The sequence below is a fragment of the Hypanus sabinus genome, chromosome 4, assembly GCF_030144855.1.
Source record: "Hypanus sabinus isolate sHypSab1 chromosome 4, sHypSab1.hap1, whole genome shotgun sequence".
Taxonomy (NCBI): Eukaryota; Metazoa; Chordata; class Chondrichthyes; order Myliobatiformes; family Dasyatidae; genus Hypanus; species Hypanus sabinus.
In genome coordinates this window covers 17585699-17605939 of record NC_082709.1, presented here as the reverse complement: position 1 = coordinate 17605939, position 20241 = coordinate 17585699, and the positions used below count along the sequence as shown (strand labels likewise).

Sequence of the window (20241 nt, the reverse complement as noted above, 5' to 3'; positions counted from 1 at the left end):
CCAATATATTAACAGGTTATCAGCATGAAAACTTCAGAAAAAAGATTGTTAAAATGTACGACATGCAGGTGGCCCTTGCTTTACAACAGCTCGCTGTTACGAAAGACCTACATTAGTACCTGTTTTCACTAACCAAAGAGGATTTTCGCTTTTACGAAAAAAAGACGCCCACTTTATATGTGTGTTTACCCCGAGAAAAACTACCATTACCGTGAAGGCTTGTGTGGGTAGTTGTGTGCGCATGCATGTACATGCATATGCGTGTACGTGGTATTTTTTCTCCAAATTGATTTTGACTCGCTGTCTTCCTGATTCTGATAAGTGAAACTACGCTGTACATACAATATTTCTACTTTATATAGGCTGTATATTTATCATATCATTCCTGCTTTTTCTATATGTTCGTGTTATTGTAGGTTTTATGTGTTATTTGGTAGGTTATTTTTTGGGTCTAGGAACGCTCTAAAATTTTTCCCATATAAACTCATGGTAATTGCTTCTTCACTTTATGACCTTTTTCAGCTTACAAACTGCTTCATAAGAACGCTCTACCTTTTGATAGCAGGGGAAACCTGGACCAGTTCATTGGTCTGTCCACAAAACCAAACAATGTGCAATTAACCACGTACAAACCTTTAAAATTCACTACTTTATCAAATTTCTGTCTGCCACAGGACTAAAAACTTGAGCAGCGAGACAATGTTAAGAGTGCTAAAAAAATCAACGGAACCTGGGGCAAACCGGAAGAAACAGTGATAAAATGAATGTTCTTTGCACACACAAGTATTGAGACTCTGGAATTTGTTTTCTGTGGTTATTGTTTGGGCACTGAATTCTAGTACTGTAGCCTCAAAGTAGCTGGAACCCAAGTTGATCCCAATTTTCAATGCTGCTATTGTCAAGTTCACAGGTTCTTCCTGACCACATGGGATTCCTCCCACGAAATAAGAAAAAAAGTTGGCGCTACTGTGAGCAGGTTTGGGCCCCCTATCTAAAAAACGATGTACTGACATTGTGGGAAGTTCAAAGGAGGCTCATGAAAATTATTCTGGGATGGAGAGGCTTGTCATATGAGGAGTGTTTGATGGCTCTGGGACTGCACTCACTGGAATTCAGAAGAATGGGGAGTGACCTCAGTGAAACCTATCAAATGCTGAAAGGCCTCGACAGAACATTCAAAGGTTCATTCATTATCAAAGCGCGTATGCAATCTTCAACTCAGTTTCTTCGTCTACAGAAAGAAAAGCAATAGAAGTACAAAGAAAAACCAACCCAACCCCCGCACAAAAAAAAATGGCAACACGATCATCAATGCCCCAAACACCCCTCCCCTGCACATGTTGGCCCCTAAACCCTCCCCCCCCCCCCCACACAGTTTGCCATATTCTGCCAGAGCCTCAGCTACCACTTTTTTTTCAAGTGGTTGTCTTGGAGGAAAGATTCTGTGAGTGGTCCCCCTCGTCCTTCTCACAGCACAGTTTCCTTCTCTTACGAGGCCAAGTTGCGAGCTTAACACTCAACCTGACACGGATGGAAAGCGTGTCCCGACTGGATTCGAACTCGGGAACCTTCGCTCTGGAGTCCAGCGCTGATGTCACTGCGCCACCAGCCGGCACACACACATAAAAATAGCAAAAATGCAAGAGTGGATGTGGAGAGGATTTTTCCTTAGGTTGGAGAGTCTAGGACCAGAGGGGACAGCCTCAGAATAGAGGGGTGTCCTTTTAGAATGGAGATGAGGAGGAATTTCTTTAGCCAGAGAATGACGAATTTGGTGTTAGAGAAAGGCCAAGTTTTATGTGTGTTTACATAGATTGAAAGATTCTTGATCAGCCAGGGCATAAAGGGATACAGGGAGAAGGCCAGATATTGGGGCTGAGAGAGAAAATGGATCAGCCATGATGAAATGGTGAAGCAAATCGATGGGCTGAATGGCCTAGTTCTGCTCCTATATCATTGGCCTTAATTGGCTACTATAAATTACCCTAAGATAGGTTTATGACAAAAATCAAAAGCGCATTCTATCAGAGTTTAAGAGAATAAGTCATAGGGTATGGGAAATGAGGAATAGGACTAGTAATCTCCGGCATGCATCATTAGTAATTGAATACAATTGGAACGATTTTCTTGCTTGGAAGAGAACCACCACTGCAGACTAGCTGGACTGAACCATCTTTTATGAGATAATTTCCACCTGTTGCAGCAGACAAAGGCTGCACAGCATTTCAAATTAGATGCTGGGGTACAAAAAAGGCAGCAAGTTACAGTGCATGTGCAACCTGGAAGCGGTCACATGAAGGCAAGTGCCGACAAATATTAAGAATGTGGATCTAAGCTGGGATAACACAATGGGTGAGGTTTACTTCAGGTGTCCAAGTACGGAATTCTGAAATCGTATACTGGTTTTAGCTTAATATCAGCAAAATGTTGCAAGAATGAGAAAATGCATGGGCACAAGGACTAATGCATAGACAGGAGTCCATAATTGCAGTTAGCACTTCAGAAAAATAATGAACAAACATATCAGGTTTCTTTGGGATATGTAACAAAATCCTGTCCGCCATCTTTGACTTCCATTGTACCATTTTCAAAAATTGAGTTTGCTGATGTCACAGTCAACATTGATCCCGCAGCCAAGTACAGATTAATAAATCGGGTCAGTTACTGCAGTACTTTGTACAGAATTGCCTGCACTTAAAAGTACTTAGCAGGATTAGGCATCTGAAAGCTCTAAGCTACTAATTAAGATACAAACACCAACCATTTCTTTCTTGCTCTTACGGTTATCCCAGTGCTGTCATAAGTGCAGTGGGCAAAAATGCTAGATGGCTTGTTGATTGATGAGATGTCATTTTGAGAGGGGAAATTTCTGTTGTGCATTCTAAATAGGTGTGTTCACATCAGAAATAAGACACATTTAAAATTGTTGAGATTTACACAGGCTAAAGAATAGCATTATCAACTTGAAAGTTGAAAGACATCCACAGGATAACTAATGCCCCACTTTGACTAGATCAGAAACAACACCTCTCACCCTCTTCAATGTCCAAACAAATATCAGGAACAAGAATTGCCAAGTGCACCATCTTGCTACTGAAGCAATCCAACCTCCTTTACTTTTGTTTCTTTTTGTAAAAGAAAGTCTCCAAGAGCAAGAAATGAACATTACGAGGATGTCACTTACTGCCCTTCCAGAAATTATTGGGAGGATAAGCTGAGCCACTTTCTCAAAGCAATGCATTTTCTGCTGTGATGATCATACCCAAGCAGCACTTTGGGAGAGATTTCAAGGATTTTGACCCAGCTTTGGTAAAAGATAGTGTTACGAATCCCATAACTGGGTGTCTTACCAGCAAAGAAGTCTGATGATACTATTTTTAACAGTATTTATTAGTAAAAATACACAAAAATAATATCAATGCAAATATACAGATAATATACGTCATCAATACTAAACCTAAAAGTGCGGGTACAATAATAATCAATAAGAAATAAGCTCTATTGTTGTCTAGGGGATAATGAATTGTCCGATGGAAATATAAAGTTCAGTTCAGTTCAGTTCAAACAGGCTGCAGTCGTTGTTGATCACTGTGTTGTAATTGTCAGAGAGAGAGAGAGAGAGAGAGAGAGAGAGAGAGAGAGAGAGAATAACTTGCCGACTTTCCTTTTACGATCTTGATCCGTATCCGTCCTTTAGCTAGACCGTTAGACCGTTCTGTGGAGGGCTTGTCACCAGGCCCCCACCGGTCTCGTAATGTCTCTCCTGGTGCGTCTGATGGGTGTTCCCCAGACCCTACTTTTATCCCTACTCACGGGGTCTCAGATGTCAATCAGGTTGGGATGATGCAATCTCTCAACCACACCATTCTGGTAGCCCTCGAGGGGTTTCAATGAATAGTACAGTACTCAATACACAATTCCTTCTCCAAGAGACAATAGCAGTAATCAGTGGTTCCATTCCGCTTTTGTTAGAAGGAGTCATTCCACTTTTGTGTATTCCTGCGTTGGCAATAACAACTGCTTTTTCTGTTAACCTGCCTCTCTCTCTCTCTCTCTCTCTCTCTCTCTCTCTCTCTCTCTATGTCTCTCTCTCATTTCCTGGGTATCAGACCTGAAATAATAGCAAGTTTGCGATTCTCAAAAAAAAAGGGCGGGTGGCGGGCATTGGCGATTCGTACCCTTCTGCCCATCAGAGTTGCTCCTCATTCGTAACAATAGCAACACACTTCCAAAAAGTGGTTTGCAAACTGGACATCACAGCACTCCTGGGTATTTGGCATTATGGGTTGGGAGCTGCTGTCAAGGGGCCATATCAACTTGGAGTCAAATTTTACATAGATGCAGAATGCATCTCTGTATTGGTGGTAGAAACAGCAAATACTCTACAGAGCATTTCACTAATGGAAATCACAGCAGATGGAATTAAACATAAACGAGCAACAAACATTTCTATTCTGGGATTATTACCCAGATTGAAATGGTTAGTGCATGGGAATGCATCACAGTAAGACCCAAGAGAAAAGCAAATGGCAAGAAAATACCATCATATTTCATCTCACAAAGGATGGATCATTAACAAAACAGCTAAATGACAGAGTCAGAATCAGGTTTATTATCACCAACATGTGACATGAAATTTGTTAATTTAGCAGCAGCAGTTCAATGCAATACATAATATAGAAGAAAAAAAATAAGTAAATCAATTACAGTATACACATATTGAATATGTTAAAATCATGCAAAAAAACAGAAATGCTGTATATTAAAAAAGTGAGGTAGTGTTCAAGGGTTCAATGTCCATTTAGGATAGGAATAGAATGACAGAGGGGAAGAAGCTGTTCCTGAATCGCTGAGTGTGTGCCTTCAGGCTTCCGTACCTCCTCCCTGATGGTAACGGTGAGAAAATGGCATGCCCTGGGTTTTGGAGGTCCTTAATAATGGACGCTGCTTTTCTGAGACACTACTCCCTAAAGATGTCCTGGGTACTTTGTAGACTAGTACCCAAGATGGATCTGACTAGAATTACAACCCTCTGCAGTGCCTTTCAGTCCTGTGCAATAGCAACCACCCCCCACCCATATCAGTCATGTGTATATAGAGCATAGAGCAATGGGCTAAGCACACACCCCTGAGGTGCATCGGTGTTGATCATCAGCGAGGAGGATATGTTATCACCAATCCACACAAATAGCAGTCTTTCGGTTAGGAAGTCAAGGATCCAATTGCAGAGGGAGGTACGGAGGGCCAGGTTCTGCAACTTCTCAATCAGGATTGTGGGAATGATGGTGTTTAAATGCTGAGTTACTGACTATGAACAGCATCCTGACATAGGTGTTTGCGTTGTCCAGGTGGTCTAAAGCCGTATGGAGAGCCATTGAGACTGCGTCTGCAGTTGACCTATTGCAGCGATAGGCAAATTGTAATGGTCCACCAGGTCCTTGCTGAGGCAGGAGTTCAGTCTCGTCATAACCAACCTCTCAAAGCATTTCATCACTGTCGATGTGAGTGCTACCAGGCAACAGTCATTAAGGCAGCCCACATTATTCTTCTTAGGCACCGGTATAATTGCTGTCTTTTTGAAGCAAGTGGGAACTTCCGCCCATAGCAGTGAGAGGTTGAAAATGTTCTCGAATACTCCCGCTAGTTGGTTGGCACAGGTTTTCAGACCCTTATCAGGTACTCCATCTGGACCTTCTGCCTTGCGAGGGTTCACTCTCTTTAAAGACAGCCTAACATCAACCTCTGAGACAGAGATCACAGGGTCATCAGGTTCAGCAGGGATCTTCACAGCTGTATTGTGCTCTCCCTTTCAAAGCGAGGAATAGAAGGTGTTGAATTCATCTGGCAGTGAAGCATCACTATTGGATTTTGCCTTGGAGGAAGTACTGTCTTGCAAACCCTGCCAGAGTTGCCGTGCATCTGATGTCGCCTCCAACCTCGTTTAAGATTGTCTCCTCACCCTTGAAATAGCCCTCTGCAAATTATACCTGGCTTTCTTGTACCGGCACGGGTTGCCGGACTTAAATGCCACAGGTCTAGCCTTCAGCAGACAATATACCTCCTGGCTTTTGGTTTGGGAATGTACAGTAAGTCTTTGTGGGCACACACTCATCCACACAGGTTTTAATGAAGTCGGTAACAACTGCAGCATACTCATCCAGGTTCGAAGGTGAATCCCTGAACACAGTCCAGTCCACTGATTCAAAGCAGTCCTGCAGGTACTCCTGTGCTTCCCTTGTCCAAACCTTCTTGGTCCTCACTACTGGTGCTGCAGTCTTCAGTCTCTGCCTGTACTCAGGGAGTAGAAGTACAGCCAGGTGATCAGACTTCCCGAAGTGAGGGTGTGGAATAGCACGGTAGGGATTCTTGATGGTGGTGTAGCAATGGTCCAGTGTGTTGTTTCCTTTAGTATTGCAAGTTGATGGTAGTTGCTTAGTGACTTTTTCAGACTGGCCTGGTTAAAATCCCCTAAAACGATGGTGAAAACATTAGAGTGTGTTGTCTCATGCATGTTGATCCCATTGCTCAGATCATCTAAAGCATGATTGATTTTGGCCTGAGGTGGAATGTATATCGCTACCAGAATTATCCTGGAAATCTCCGGCAGTAGGTAAAAAGGACGGCACTTAACCGCTAGATATTCCAGGTCTGGTGAGCAGAACTGGGACAGCACTGATATGCTTGTGCACCAAGAAGAGTTGATCATGAGGCATACTACACCACCTCTGCTTTAGAGAGACTCTATAGATTGGTCCTTACGATGTATAGTAAACCCGTCAATCTGAATCGCTGCATCCAATATGGAAGAGGTTAACCAGGATTCCATGAGACAAAGGACACACGCGGTCCTAATGTCCCTCTGATTCAGCACCCTGGCTCTGAGATCATCGATTTTATTCACCAGAGACTGCACGTTTGCCAGCAAGATAGTCGGTATAGGGAGTCTAAAACCCTGTTTCCTTAAACGCACTTCTATCCCTGATCTGCAGCCATGCTGCTCCATGGTGTCCTTCGTAGACATTTCCAACCACAATCGGTGTTGTTTCCGTCAGTTTTAAGCAGCGATAATTTGTTTAAATGCATTAAATCCAAATGTATTTGGACTTTAGGAACTTCTATAATGACATCAAGACCAAGATGATCAGCCTCCTGCAATACAAGTCATATTCCTTTATGCCGCAGTACCAAGGTTAATCATACTTATTTTGGAATTCAACAGTGCTACTTACACTATTTTAGGAATCAACAGCCAACATTAGGGGCTTGACTGGTAACTTCAGTAGTAACCGTAGGCTGCTCTTTCTAAATCTTTTTATTAGTATTAGTAATATGGACAGAATACAAATGATATATTGATAAAGAAATTACCAACATACACATTCCATTACATATGAAAAAAAAATATACATAATAGTTACAATATATATGAGTTTACCAAGACCTAAGCCATAAGATATATGTATGGACATAGTAAATCTAAATATTTCATAATGTATAATATAAAGAAAACAGAAAAAGGAAAGAAAAAAAAACAAACAAAAAAAAAATTTTATAATGCAAAACTAGCTAATCTAATAACTATAACTAATAAGTAATAAAAAAAGAAACAAAAGAAAGAGAAGAAAAAAAAAGGGGGGCTGTTTATAATATCTCACAAAAATAAGCATTCATCAATGCCGTCACTTCCGGTCCTCTCAAAATACATAAGCTAAAAGCTGGGAAATCAAATGAACTTGGCACAGGGTCATATTACATCATATGAAAATGTTGAATAAATGGTCTCCATAACTTTTCAAATTTAATAGGTCTCAAAAGTACCACTTCTAATTTTTTCTAAATTTAAACATAACATAGTTTGAGAGAACCAATTAAATACAGTGGGAGGATCAATTTCTTTCCAATTCAACAATATAGATCTTCTAGCCATCAGAGTTAGAAATGCAATCATTCGACGGGCTGAAGAAGATAAATGCAGTGAGTCTAACATTGGTAAACCAAAAATTGCGGTAATAGGATGAGGTTGTAAATCGATATTCAAAACAGCAGAAATAATATCAAAAATATCTTTCCAATATTTCTCCAAAAATGAACACGACCAAAACATACGAGTTAAAGACGCAATTTCAGAATGACATCTATCACAAATAGGACTTATATGAGAGTAAAAACGAGCGAATTTATCCTTGGACATATGGGCCCTATGTACGACCTTAAATTGTATTAGTGAATGTTTGGCACATAACGATGATGTATTAACTAATTGAAGAATTCTATCCCAATTCTCACTAGAAATACTAAAACTAAGCTCTCTTTCCCAATCCTTTTTAGTCTTATAAAGAGGCTCTGAACGTATCTTCATAATTATATTATAAAGTTTTGAAATAAGCCCTTTTTGAAAAAGGTCTAATTCAAATAAACTCTCCAAAGTATCTGAAGGCACAAAATTTGGAAACGTAGAGAGTACAGAACTTAAAAGATTCCCATTCTGCTGACCAATCTTAGTGATTTGACGTTTAACCAAAGCATTCTTCAATTGACTAGCTAACAGTTTACCAGATTTATCACTATGTATATAAAAATCAGATTTAGTTTTCATTAATTGATTTTCAATCGAGGATGTAAGTAATAAACTATGTTCCATTTGAAGTTCAACCCTTTGTTTGTAAAGCTCCTTACTAGGAGCAATCGAATATTTCTTATCAATCTCTTTAATTTTATCAACCAATAAAAGAGTTTCCATCTTGATACGTTTCCTCAAACCAACAGAATAAGAAATAATCTGTCCACGTATATAAGCTTTAAAATTGTCCCAAAGTGTTCCGCAGGAAATATCATCTGTAGAATTAGTTGAGAAGAAGAAGTCGATCTGCTCCTCCATAAATTTTATAAACTCAGAGTCTTGCAACAAGGTAGAGTCAAATCGCCATTGTCTAGCATTAGAAGCTGTATCCGTAAATTTCATAGAAAGTAATAACGGAGCATGATCAGAGATAGCTATAATATCATAGTTACAACCGATTACGAATGGAATAAAACAAGAGTCTACAAAAAAATAATCAATTCTTGAATAAGAGTGATAAACATGTGAGAAAAAAGAAAACTCTTTGTCATTAGGATACCGAAATCTCCAAATATCAAAAACTCCATTGTCAGTCAAAAAAGAGTTAATACAAGTGGCCGACTTATTAGGTAAAGTCTGAATAGATAAAGATTTATCCATCAGAGGATTTAAACAACAATTAAAGTCACCACCCATTATTAACTTATATTCGTTTAGATTGGGTAAAGAAGTAAATAAAGACTTAAAAAAATCAGGACAATCCACATTTGGAGCATAAACATTAACCAAAGCAACCTTTTTATTACAAGGTAAACCCATAATTAACAAAAATCTGCCATTCGGATCCGAAAAAATATCATGTTGAACAAATGAAATAGAGGAGTCAATAAAAAATGATACTCCTTTTACTTTAGCATTCGAATTTGCATGATACTGTTGACCCCACCAAAATCTAAAAAAACGAAATTTGTCCTCCCTCCTCACATGAGTTTCTTGTACAAAAATGATATGAGCATTAAGTCTTTGGAATACTTTGAAAATCTTCTTTCGTTTAATTGGATGATTTAAACCATTAGTATTCCAAGACAAAAAATTAATGGTCTGAGCCATAATTCTATAATCAACCCTTTGGTATAAAAAGGGTTAACCAACTTATAATCTCATGCACCCGGAAGAGGAACAAAAGTAGTGAGAAGACCCTGAAGTGACGACAACACAGACATATTTGAAGTTCAAAAACAGCCCAAATAAAAAAACTAACACAAACTGGTACAAAAAAAATAGAATTAGAAAACAGACCATCCCCCCCACCCCCTGAGAAAAAGAGAAAAAGCCAAAATATGACTTAAAAAGAGAAAAAGTAAGACTAATCCTACCCCCATGTCAGCTGAAGAACACTCCATATAAAAAGGATAGGCTGCTCAAATAACTCGCAAAATCCACAATGTTCTCCATCCAGCACTTAACCGGAGCCTCAGTGATGACACCAGAGCAGGCACAATCATTACTGAAGGTATCACTAGATCAAAAACTCAGCAAGGGTGGGTGGAGTTTGTCAGGAAGCAGGTAAAAACGTGTTCAGAAGTGAAGAATCTTTGCAAAATCTTCGGAAATACCAGTTTTGACCCAGCTCGCTTTAATAAGCAATTTATTTTCAGATCTAGATTAGATAACTTCCAGTCTTCTAGGGTAATGTTATGCATTTTAAAAAGTTTGCAAGAACAAACCCAGTAAGCTTGACATCTGCAGTGGGAAGGTGACTAAAGGGGATTCTAAGAGACAGGGTCTATCTGCATTAAGAAAGTCTACAACCGATAGTGAGCATAAACTTGTGCACAGGAAATCGCATGTTACAAGTTTGATTGAAATTTTTTGAAGAAGTGATCAAGAAGACTGATAAGGGCAAGAAGGCAGATGTTGACAACGTGGTCTTTTAGCAAGCCTTTGACAAAATTCCATATGGAGGTGAGAGGGCATAAAGGAACAAGATATACCAGCTAGTTGAATCGTGTCACAACAACAAACTTGTACTCAGCATCAGTAAGACCAAAGAGCTGATTGTGGACTTTAGGAAGAGCAAGACAGGGGAACACAGACCAATCCACAGAGGGATCAAAAGTGGAGAGAGTGAGCATTTTCAAGTTCCTGGGTGTCAAGATCTCTGAGGATCTAACCTGCTCTCAACATATTGATACAGCTATAAAGAAGGCAAGACAACTGTTATTTTTCATTAGGACTTTAAAGAGATTTGGTTGTCATGTGAAACACTCAAAAACTTCTACAGACATATCATGGAGAGCATTCTGACAGGCTGCATCACTGATGGTACAGGGGTGGGGAGGGGGCACAGGATCGAATACTACAGAAAGATGTAAATTTAGTCAGCTCCATCATGGGTAATACTAGCCTCCATAGTATCCAAGACATCTTCAAAGAGCGGTGGCTCAGAAAGGTGGTGTCTATTGTTAAGGCCACAATCACCCCAGGACCTGCCCTCTTCTCCTTGTTACCATCAGGGAGGAGGTACAGAAGCCTGAAGACACACACGCAGCAATTCAGGGACAGCTTCTTGAATTGAATTGACTTTATTACTTACATCCTTCACATACCAAGGAGTAAAAATCTTTACGTTATGCCTCCATCTAAATGTGTAATTTATAGTAATTTGTAATGAATAGTATGCACAACAAGACAATTAATATAGCATAGAAATACAATTGTATCAGCCTAAATTAATCTGATGGCCTGGTGGAAGAAGCTGTCCCAGAGCCTGCTGGTCCTGGCTTTTATACTGCCATACCGTTTCCTGGATGGTAGCAGTTGGAACAGTTTGCTGTTGGGGTGACTCGTTCCCCAATGATCGTTTGGGCCCTTTTTACATGCCCGTCTTTGTAAATGTCCTGAATCATGGGAAGTTCATATCTACAGATGTGCTGGGCTGTCCGCACCACTCTCTGCAGAGTTCTGCAATTGAGGGAGATACAGTTCCCATACCAGGCAGTGATACAGCCAGCCAAAATGCTCTCAATTGTGCCCCCTGTAGAAAATCATTAGGATATGGGACCCATACAAAACTTCGTCAGCCGTCTGAGGTGGAAGCGGTGCTGTTGTGCCTTTTTCACCACACAGCCGGTATGTAAAGACCACATGAGATCCTCAGTGACGTGTGTGCCGAGGAAATTAAAGCTGCTCACCCTCTCAATCCCAGATCCACTGATGTCAATAGGGGTTAGCCAGACTCCATTCCTCCTGTAATCCACAACCAGCTCCTTTGTCTCTGCGACATTCAAGGAGAAATTGATTTCTTGACACCACTGTGTCAGGGTGATGACTTCTCTTTATGCTGCCTCGCTATTATTTGAGAGTCCGATTTCTAAATGGACATTGACCCATGAATGCTACGTCACTTTTTAAACATATATTATTTCTGTTTTTGCACTACTGTCTTTAAATTTAACATTTAATATATATATGTATTTACTGAAATTCTTTTTTGCTCTATTTATCATGCATTGCATTGTACTGCCACCATTAAGTTTACAACCTTCATGGCATATGCTATTGATATTAAATCCAATTCTGCTAAGGCAAGCTGGGCTGAAAGGTTAGCTCATAAGAGATAGAGGGTGAACTGGCCAATTGGTTACAGGTGTAGCAAATGCCTCCCACACCTCCCCCCTTACTACCATTCCGGGCCCATTCAGTCCTTCCAGGTGAGGCAACACTTCACCTGCGAGTCTGCTGGAGTCGTGTATTGCATCCGGTGCTCCCGGTGTGGCCTCCTCTACATCGGCGAGACCCGACGCAGATTGGGGGACCACTTCATTGAGCACAATAGACAGGACTTCCTGGTTGCCACCCACTTCAACTCTGCCTCTCATTCCCATCTAGCTATGTCCATACATGGCCTCCTCTACTGCCATGATGAGGCCAAACTCAGGTTGGAGGAGCAACACCTCATCTACCGTCTGGGTAGCCTCCAGCCTGGTGGTATGAACATTGAATTCTCCGATTTCCGGTAATTCCCTCCCCCTTCCCCTATCCCAGGTCCCTCTTTGCCTCTGTTCCCTTTCAACTTTCTACTTCTTTATCTCTACAGTTCTTTCATGCTTATCCCCTCCCCCCTTTATCTTTCCTCTGATTGGTTTTCCCCTGGCGCCTCTAGGCCCTACCCCCTCCCCTATCTCTATTACTGGGCTTCTGCCCTCTCTTCCCCCCCCCCATTCCTGATGAAGGGTCTCGGCCCAAAATGTTGGCTACTCTTTTCTCACGGATGCTGCCTGACCTGCTGAGTTCTTCCAGTGTTGAGTACGTATTCTTTGATCCACTGCATCTGCAGTTGTACTTTTGTGTTTTGATGGTTACAGACTTTACTTAGACATTGGAGACAGTGGGTTTTCATGGGTAGTTATTTTTCTGAATAAAGGTTGCAGTCTTTAGTATGGTTCGTAAGTTTGCAGATCACACTAAAGTTGGCGGTACAGAGAATAGAGGAGAAGAGTATTACAACAGGATCTAGAAGAACTTGAAAAGTACACCAAGGAATAGCAGATTGATTTTAAATCTGACAAGTGCAGAGTTGTACTTTGGGAAGTCAAAGCAGGTCAGAACTTGTACAGGGGGCCCTGGGGAGTGTTATCAAACAGAGAAACCCAGGAGGTACAGACATATAGTTCCTTGTAACTGGCAACACAGATAGCATGACATTATACCCTCTTGAAACAGAGGGGATAACTTGACGTATCACTATCACCAGATTATTCCCACTACTAACGGACTCACTTTCAAGGACTCTTCATCTCAGGCTCTCAATATTTATTGCTTATTTATTTATTTTTGCATTTGCACTGTTCGTCGTCTTTTGAAATTAGCTGTTTGTTCACCCTGTTGGGTATAGTTCTTCCTTGATTCTGTTGTGTTTCTTGTAGTTACCGTGAGTGACCACAAGAAAACTAATCTCAGGGTTTGTATAGGGTGACTTTCATAATAAATTTACTAGAAACCTTTTGAACAGAATGGGGAATGCAGCATTTGGCATATTTTACTTCATCGGTCATGACACAGGATAGAAGAGTTACATCTGTGCAGGATGTTGACGAGACAGCTGTGCACAGTTCCAGTTGCCAAGGTATCAGAAGGATGTCCTTAAGCTGGAAAGGGTGCAGAAAAAATTCACAATGAGTGTAGGAGGCCGGGGAGTCACTTTAGGGGCAGATAAAATCATGAGAGGCACTGATATGGTGAATGGTCACAGTCTTTTCTCCCCCCAGGGCAGCATAATCTAAAACTAGAAAGATATAAGCTTAAATTGAGATGGGGAAAAACGAAAGGGGACAAAGAGGAGAAAATTATTCCAGAGGATGACGAGTTTGTGGAACATGATGCCAGAGGAAGTGGATAGAGCCCAGACAGACAGCGGAGGTTCCCAACCTGGAAGCCACGGGCCCCTTGCATCATGGAATTGGTCCATGGCATAAAAAAGGTTAGGCACCCCTGACTTAGAGGGATATGGTCCAATATAGGCAAATGGGACTAACACATTTGGGCACCATGGTTGATATGGACACATTGGGGCAAAGAACCCATTTGCCCCACCATAATTCTATTAATAACCCAGATTATTCACATAGGTTTCTGTCCCTCATCATTCAGATAGTGTTCTTGACAAGAGATTGGGACCCTGAGGGAAAATATATCTGCTCTGATGAAATGGTGAAGCAGACTCAATGGGAAAATGGCCAAATTCTGCTCCTATACCTTACAGTATTTTATTTCTAAAAAAGTGTTTAAAAGACTGAACTTATAAAAGTTTCAATGGCCACTCCTGCCTAGAGGGATGGACACTGGAGAATAACGATTACTCTTTACCTCTCTGAATCTTGGCACCAGAATGAAATCTTACCGCAGTTGCTGAGCACTTCTATACACAGACAGCACAGTAGCCTTGTAGTAACGCATTATAGGGCCAATGATCTGGGTTCAGTTCCTGCTGTTAACTGTAAGGAGGGTGCACCGGATCCCTCCCACATTCCACACACGTCTGGGTTAGGGTTTGCATTGTATCTTGTGGGCATGCCAGGTTGGTGCTGGAAGCCTGGTGACACTCATGGGCTGCCCTCAGCATATCCACGGATAGGGTTGGTCATTGACGCAAAATGACGCATTTCACTAAGTTTTGATGTACAGTGTATATGACAAATGAAACTAACTTTTTTAAAAAATTGAGGAATGCACTACCAGTGAACTAGAATTGAGACCTGCATCATCTGAGTGTTCTGCAGTAAATGGTGAAGAGACTTCATTGAAGCATTCTGTTTGTGCACAACCTATTCAAAGACCGCATCAGAAAGGCCATAAGGGAGACAGAGACCAAGGACCATGAGAAGGGGATGGTAGCTCCCAAGTTTATATCCTCCCTCACTACCCAAACTCTATAGAGAGGTGGAAGAAATTGACCGCACGGGACATAGAACTTGTTTTGATAGAGAGCTATGCCCAGAAAGCAGCCTGTGAAATCAGTCAAAGCGAACCAGGTGATTCTTGTCCACGGTTATCACCATGGTGCACCAAAAACCAAGCAGGAGAATCCAGAAGAGACTTAATCAGGTGCATACCACATTGTGGGTTCACCTACACTGATTATAAAGACATCAATAAATAATTTATTGACCCCAATTACTGCTCTCATGGTCTGCAGATTATCTGATTTTGATTTTACAACATAAAATCTGTGCATCACTGCACTGAGTGGAAATTCTCATGCCAGGCAGAAACTGCTGTCTTTATTTTTTTTTAGAACGTCAATCTTTCACAATAACTAAAAGGTTCAAGCAGTATTGGGGGGTGGGGGGGGGGAGAGAAGGGTGGAGGATCTGACAATACTTCAGGTCAAAACTCTATTGTAATTCCTTCTGTTCAAGCCACTAATTTTATTATTTTTACCCCGCACCGCCACCAGACCCTGAATGGGTGATAGCACCAAACAAAAGAAAAACAAAACTGAGCTGTCGCTGATCATTGAACGTAGTTGTTGATGATCAGTGACACCATATTCAATAATGCAAAATTAATATGCAAACATCTTAAATGCTTCACTACTAAACTATTTCCAAGATGGATCGGAGGTCTTTAATCTCATTATTAACAAATATTTCATCTCAGTAGAAGCAAATGGAAAATCTTGTTCGAAGCGCTTACCCAAGTCTGCAATGCAGCATTGTCCATTCTCCTTAACAAGGATATTTTTGCTTTTAAGATCTCGATGTGCAATGGCGACTTTTCCTTGTGTCCCAATTATTTCTGTGTGCAAATGTGTTAGACCACTAACGATGGACAAGGATATCCTCAAACAGCCAGCGGTATCCAATGCATTGTGCTGCAGGTGGTCATAAAGAGATCCCAGTTTATGGTAATGTGTAATTAGCCACAGTTGTGTGCTGGAATTTCTCGATGTCATGTCAGACGCAATAAAGCCTATAGAAAGAGATAAAGATGGTGAACTTCACAATTGCTAGGCACTCTTCAACAGCAGGTCTCATTGACATTGAGTATGTTTCCTATGCCAATTAAAAGTAAAGAAATTATTTTTCTTCCTCACGCCATTCATGTTAATGCCCTAAAGTAGGGGATCCCATCCATATAACCATATAACAAACACAGCACAGAAACAGGCCATCTCGGCCCTCCTAGTCCGTGCCGAACTCTTAATCTCACCTAGTCCCACCTACCCGCACTCAGCCCATAACCCTCCACTCCTTTCCTGTCCATATACCTATCCAATTTTACCTTAAATGACACAACTGAACTGGCCTCTACTACTTCTACAGGAAGCTCATTCCACACACCTATCACTCTCTGAGTAAAGAAATACCCCCTCGTGTTTCCCTTAAACTTCTGCCCCCTAACTCTCAAATCATGTCCGCTCGTTTGAATCTCCCCTACTCTCAATGGAAACAGCCTATTCACGTCAACTCTATCTATCCCTCTCAAAATTTTAAATACCTCGATCAAATCCCCCCTCAACCTTCTACGCTCCAATGAATAGAGACCTAACTTGTTCAACCTTTCTCTGTAACTTAAGTGCTGAAACCCAGGTAACATCCTAGTAAATCGTCTCTGCACTCTCTCTAATTTATTGATATCTTTCCTATATCCTTTTTGATAACATGGACCAATAGCGTTAAGCAAGGGGTCTGTGGTCCCTAGGTTGGAACATCTGCTCTAAAAAAGCCACACTTAGTAGTGCAGGTAGAATCTCATTACAAGGTCTTGGTTATTCTATACTCTCATCTCATCCATCACTCTCAGTCACACCCCACCACAACACACCATGGCTGTAGTGTGTTTCACCTCCATCCACTCATTAACAGGACATCCCTAACCAAATGTAAGCACTGGAAGAAATGTCAGTAGGCATCTTTGTTTTGCCTTGTCACCTTAGCGTTAAGGCAAACAAAAAAAAACTCTTATATTGTCCTTGGGTCAACTTCCTCATCTGTGGGAGTACCTTCACCACAAGCATTACAAGAGTTCATGGAACAGTTCAAGGCAACATTAAATTCTGACCCCATCAGTAATTCCAATATTACACAGAGAGTGATAAAAGGAAACAAGCAATTAAAGTCTTCATATTGATGCAAGTACAAAGAATGCATGACACTGGCTATTATTCATTGGGAGTTTGAGTAGAATTGTTATTTCACCAAAGACATTTGCAAATTCCTACAGATGTACCATGTTGTAAATGCAGCAAACCCTATCATGGACATCCAGGACACCTTCAGAGGGGGATGCCACAAAAAAAAAGACAGCATCCATTATTAAGGACCCCATCATCGAGGACACACCCTCTCCTCGTTGCTACCTTCAAGGAGATGATACAGGAGCCTGAAGGCACACACTCAGTGATTCAGAAATAGCTTCTTCCCCTCTGGCATCAGATTTCTAAATGGACATCGATTCCATGAACACTATCTCATTTATCTTTTGTTCTCTTTTTGCACTACTTATTGTCATATTCAGTGAGCTTATTGTAGCTCATAGTTTTTACTGATATGCATTGCAATATACTGCTGCCACAAAACAACAAATTCCACAACATATACCAGTGATATTAAACCTGATTCTGAAATGTTCACTGTTACTCTCCACTGATGCTTCCTGACCTGCTGAACATTAACAGCATTTTCTCTTTATGTTACAATAAAGAATCAATTAATTTTGATGCACTGCCAACTAACTTTATGTCATCCCTGCAGATCAAGGATCAAATAAAGAACATTAATTTGCTTTTATATACCACCAAGAAAGAAAAAAAAAACTAGTGTTTCACAGAAGCCCCATCCTGACAATAAAATAACTATTGTTAAGGACACTCGTATCTTTGGCATGAAGGGAATGGATTTCCCTCAATCAACTTTCAAGTTCTAAGAGGAAGGTGTAAGAAGTATGAATCATAAAATTTTAGCAAACAGGTCTATTTAGTAGTTTCGAAGGAAAATAGCTTGTTGGCTTTTATCGCATCGAGGATGGAGTTTAAGAATAGGGAGATTTTGTCACTCTTACACGTTGAGGCCACACCTAGAATCCTGTTTATCTCCTTACCTAAAGGCGATAGAAACTTGAGAGGCAGTTCAAAGAGATCTCTCCAATCCAATTTATGTAAAAAGAGTATAATATTGTGCAGATAGACCACACAGTTTGCAAATTAAATTCCTTGGAGTTTAAGAGGACAGGCAGGGTGGAGTAGGCGGGCGGTGACTTCATTCCAATGTAGAAGATTCTAGGGCAGGTTGACATGGTAGATATTGGATTGTTTCCATTAGTGGGAGAATCACAAGCAAGGAGACAGCTACAAAATAGTCATTTAAAACTGTTGAAGCATCTTTTCTCAAAGGGTGATGAGTCTCTGGAATTCTTTTCCTAAATATTAAGCTGGAAATAGATAAGTATTTTAAAGAAAAATGAATTAACAGTTATGGGGAACAGGCACGGAAGTTGATTTGAAGATAGCACAGTTCAGCCATCATTATACAATATCGCTGTGCGAAGGCAGTGTGCAATTTAACGGCGAGCGATTGCCAGATGATTGCAAGATCCTGAGGGGGTAGTTCATTTAGAATACTACAAGTCTGGTTCACTGGTTTATTGGAAAGACCGGCAGCGGGGCAGTTACGTGGCCTCAGTTGTAGTGCAGACTAGGCCTCGTGTCACATTATCACCTGTTGCAGCCATTCAGGAGAGGTGACAATGGAGGCGGTGTGGCTCAGTGTCCATGCTGGATGGCCCTGACTGTCAGTGCTGCCCCCGGTGTTCGCTCAGTGGAAGACAAGCTGGACTGCATTCACCTGTAGACAGCTGTGGGCTTGTTCTTGCCAAAAAGATCCATAGACACAAGAACTGTCTAAATTCTATTTCTTTTCTGTGACTGCGTGACTGCTATCTTACACATGCTATATATATCCCTTGTGCTGCGTATGACTGTTGGTGTTGTGTTTTGGTTCTTGGCCCCAGTGTTTTGTTTGGCTGTGTTCATGAGTATTTAGATAAGATTGAATTGAATGACAATTAAACCTGAACTTGAACCTGAATGGTAGGGCAGGTTTGAAGGGCCAAATGGCCTATTTCGTGTGTGTGTGTGTGTGTGTGTGTGTGTGTGTGTGTGTACACGTACATACACACACACACATAATAAACAGGAACAGGAGGTCAAATTCTAGGTCCTCCTGTTTCAGAGGAAGATATGGGCAAAAGCAATGTTTTTGCCCCATTTCCAGATCTCTTGATGCTAAAAAAATTTCAGTTTTCCACATATTAACACTTGCATTTCTTTGGAAAAGAGTGTCAAAGATTCACACTCTTCTAAACAAAGCAGCACCATAGCTCCATATGATTGGCCAACCTCTCATCCCAAGATCTTGACTTGACAGAAAGTAAAAGGTAGACAATTAGTGACTGAGAAATTTTTATATAAAAAAAGACCAAAGAAACCACTTTCAAAAGTCCTTTTCATCAGAACACAATAGTTTCTTATTAAATTAATGAACCTCTGTGGTAGCCTCTGCAAATGGAGTTCATAACATATTGCAACACCTTGTCATACAAGTTATCACAGCGCTTTTTCCTCACCTTCACCCTGGTTGCTTGTACTTGCAAAAAAAAAGTTCACAAGAACATTTGAGAGAGAAAAAAAGATTATTTTCCATACTAAAGTGTTAATTTCACATTTCCTCAGATAATACCCTAGTTAATGTATTTTCCATAGATATAACCACACTCTCTTTGCAGACTCGTTATGTTCTCCTCTGTATTTACCGTCACAGCTAATATTAGTACATAACCAAAGTTCATTTGATGGATTAGAATCAAGTTTTTCATCTCTGACAAATGTTCTGAAATTTGTTTTGTGGTAGTATTATCGCTCAAGACATAAAATCTACTTATAAGATACAAGTAAATAAATAGTGCAGAAGGGGAATAACGAAGTAGAGTTCAAGGGTTCATGAAACCCTTCAGATATCTAATGGTGGTCAGCTCAGTCAAGTTTATTCAGACAGATTGCAAGTGGGGTAAAAAAGCCCCATCAGGCACTTCACAAACCAACATTTCAGATGGCATACTATACCAGGCCTAAAGAAGGAATGGGTACATGATTAGAAAATGCTGGAAACACTCACACCAGG

The 20241-nt window shown here is 40.7% G+C and overlaps 1 protein-coding gene across 3 annotated transcripts in view; it reads right to left on the bottom strand.

Annotated features, from left to right (window-relative positions):
• Nucleotides 1-20241, bottom strand: part of LOC132392531 (activin receptor type-1-like) — a 119610-nt gene that overhangs the window by 13201 nt on the left and 86168 nt on the right. For all 3 annotated transcript variants that reach the window (XM_059966518.1, XM_059966517.1, XM_059966516.1), the window contains one exon: nucleotides 15758-16033. In XM_059966518.1, the coding sequence (XP_059822501.1) occupies nucleotides 15758-16033 (276 nt within the window). The remainder of the gene's footprint in view (nucleotides 1-15757; nucleotides 16034-20241) is intronic.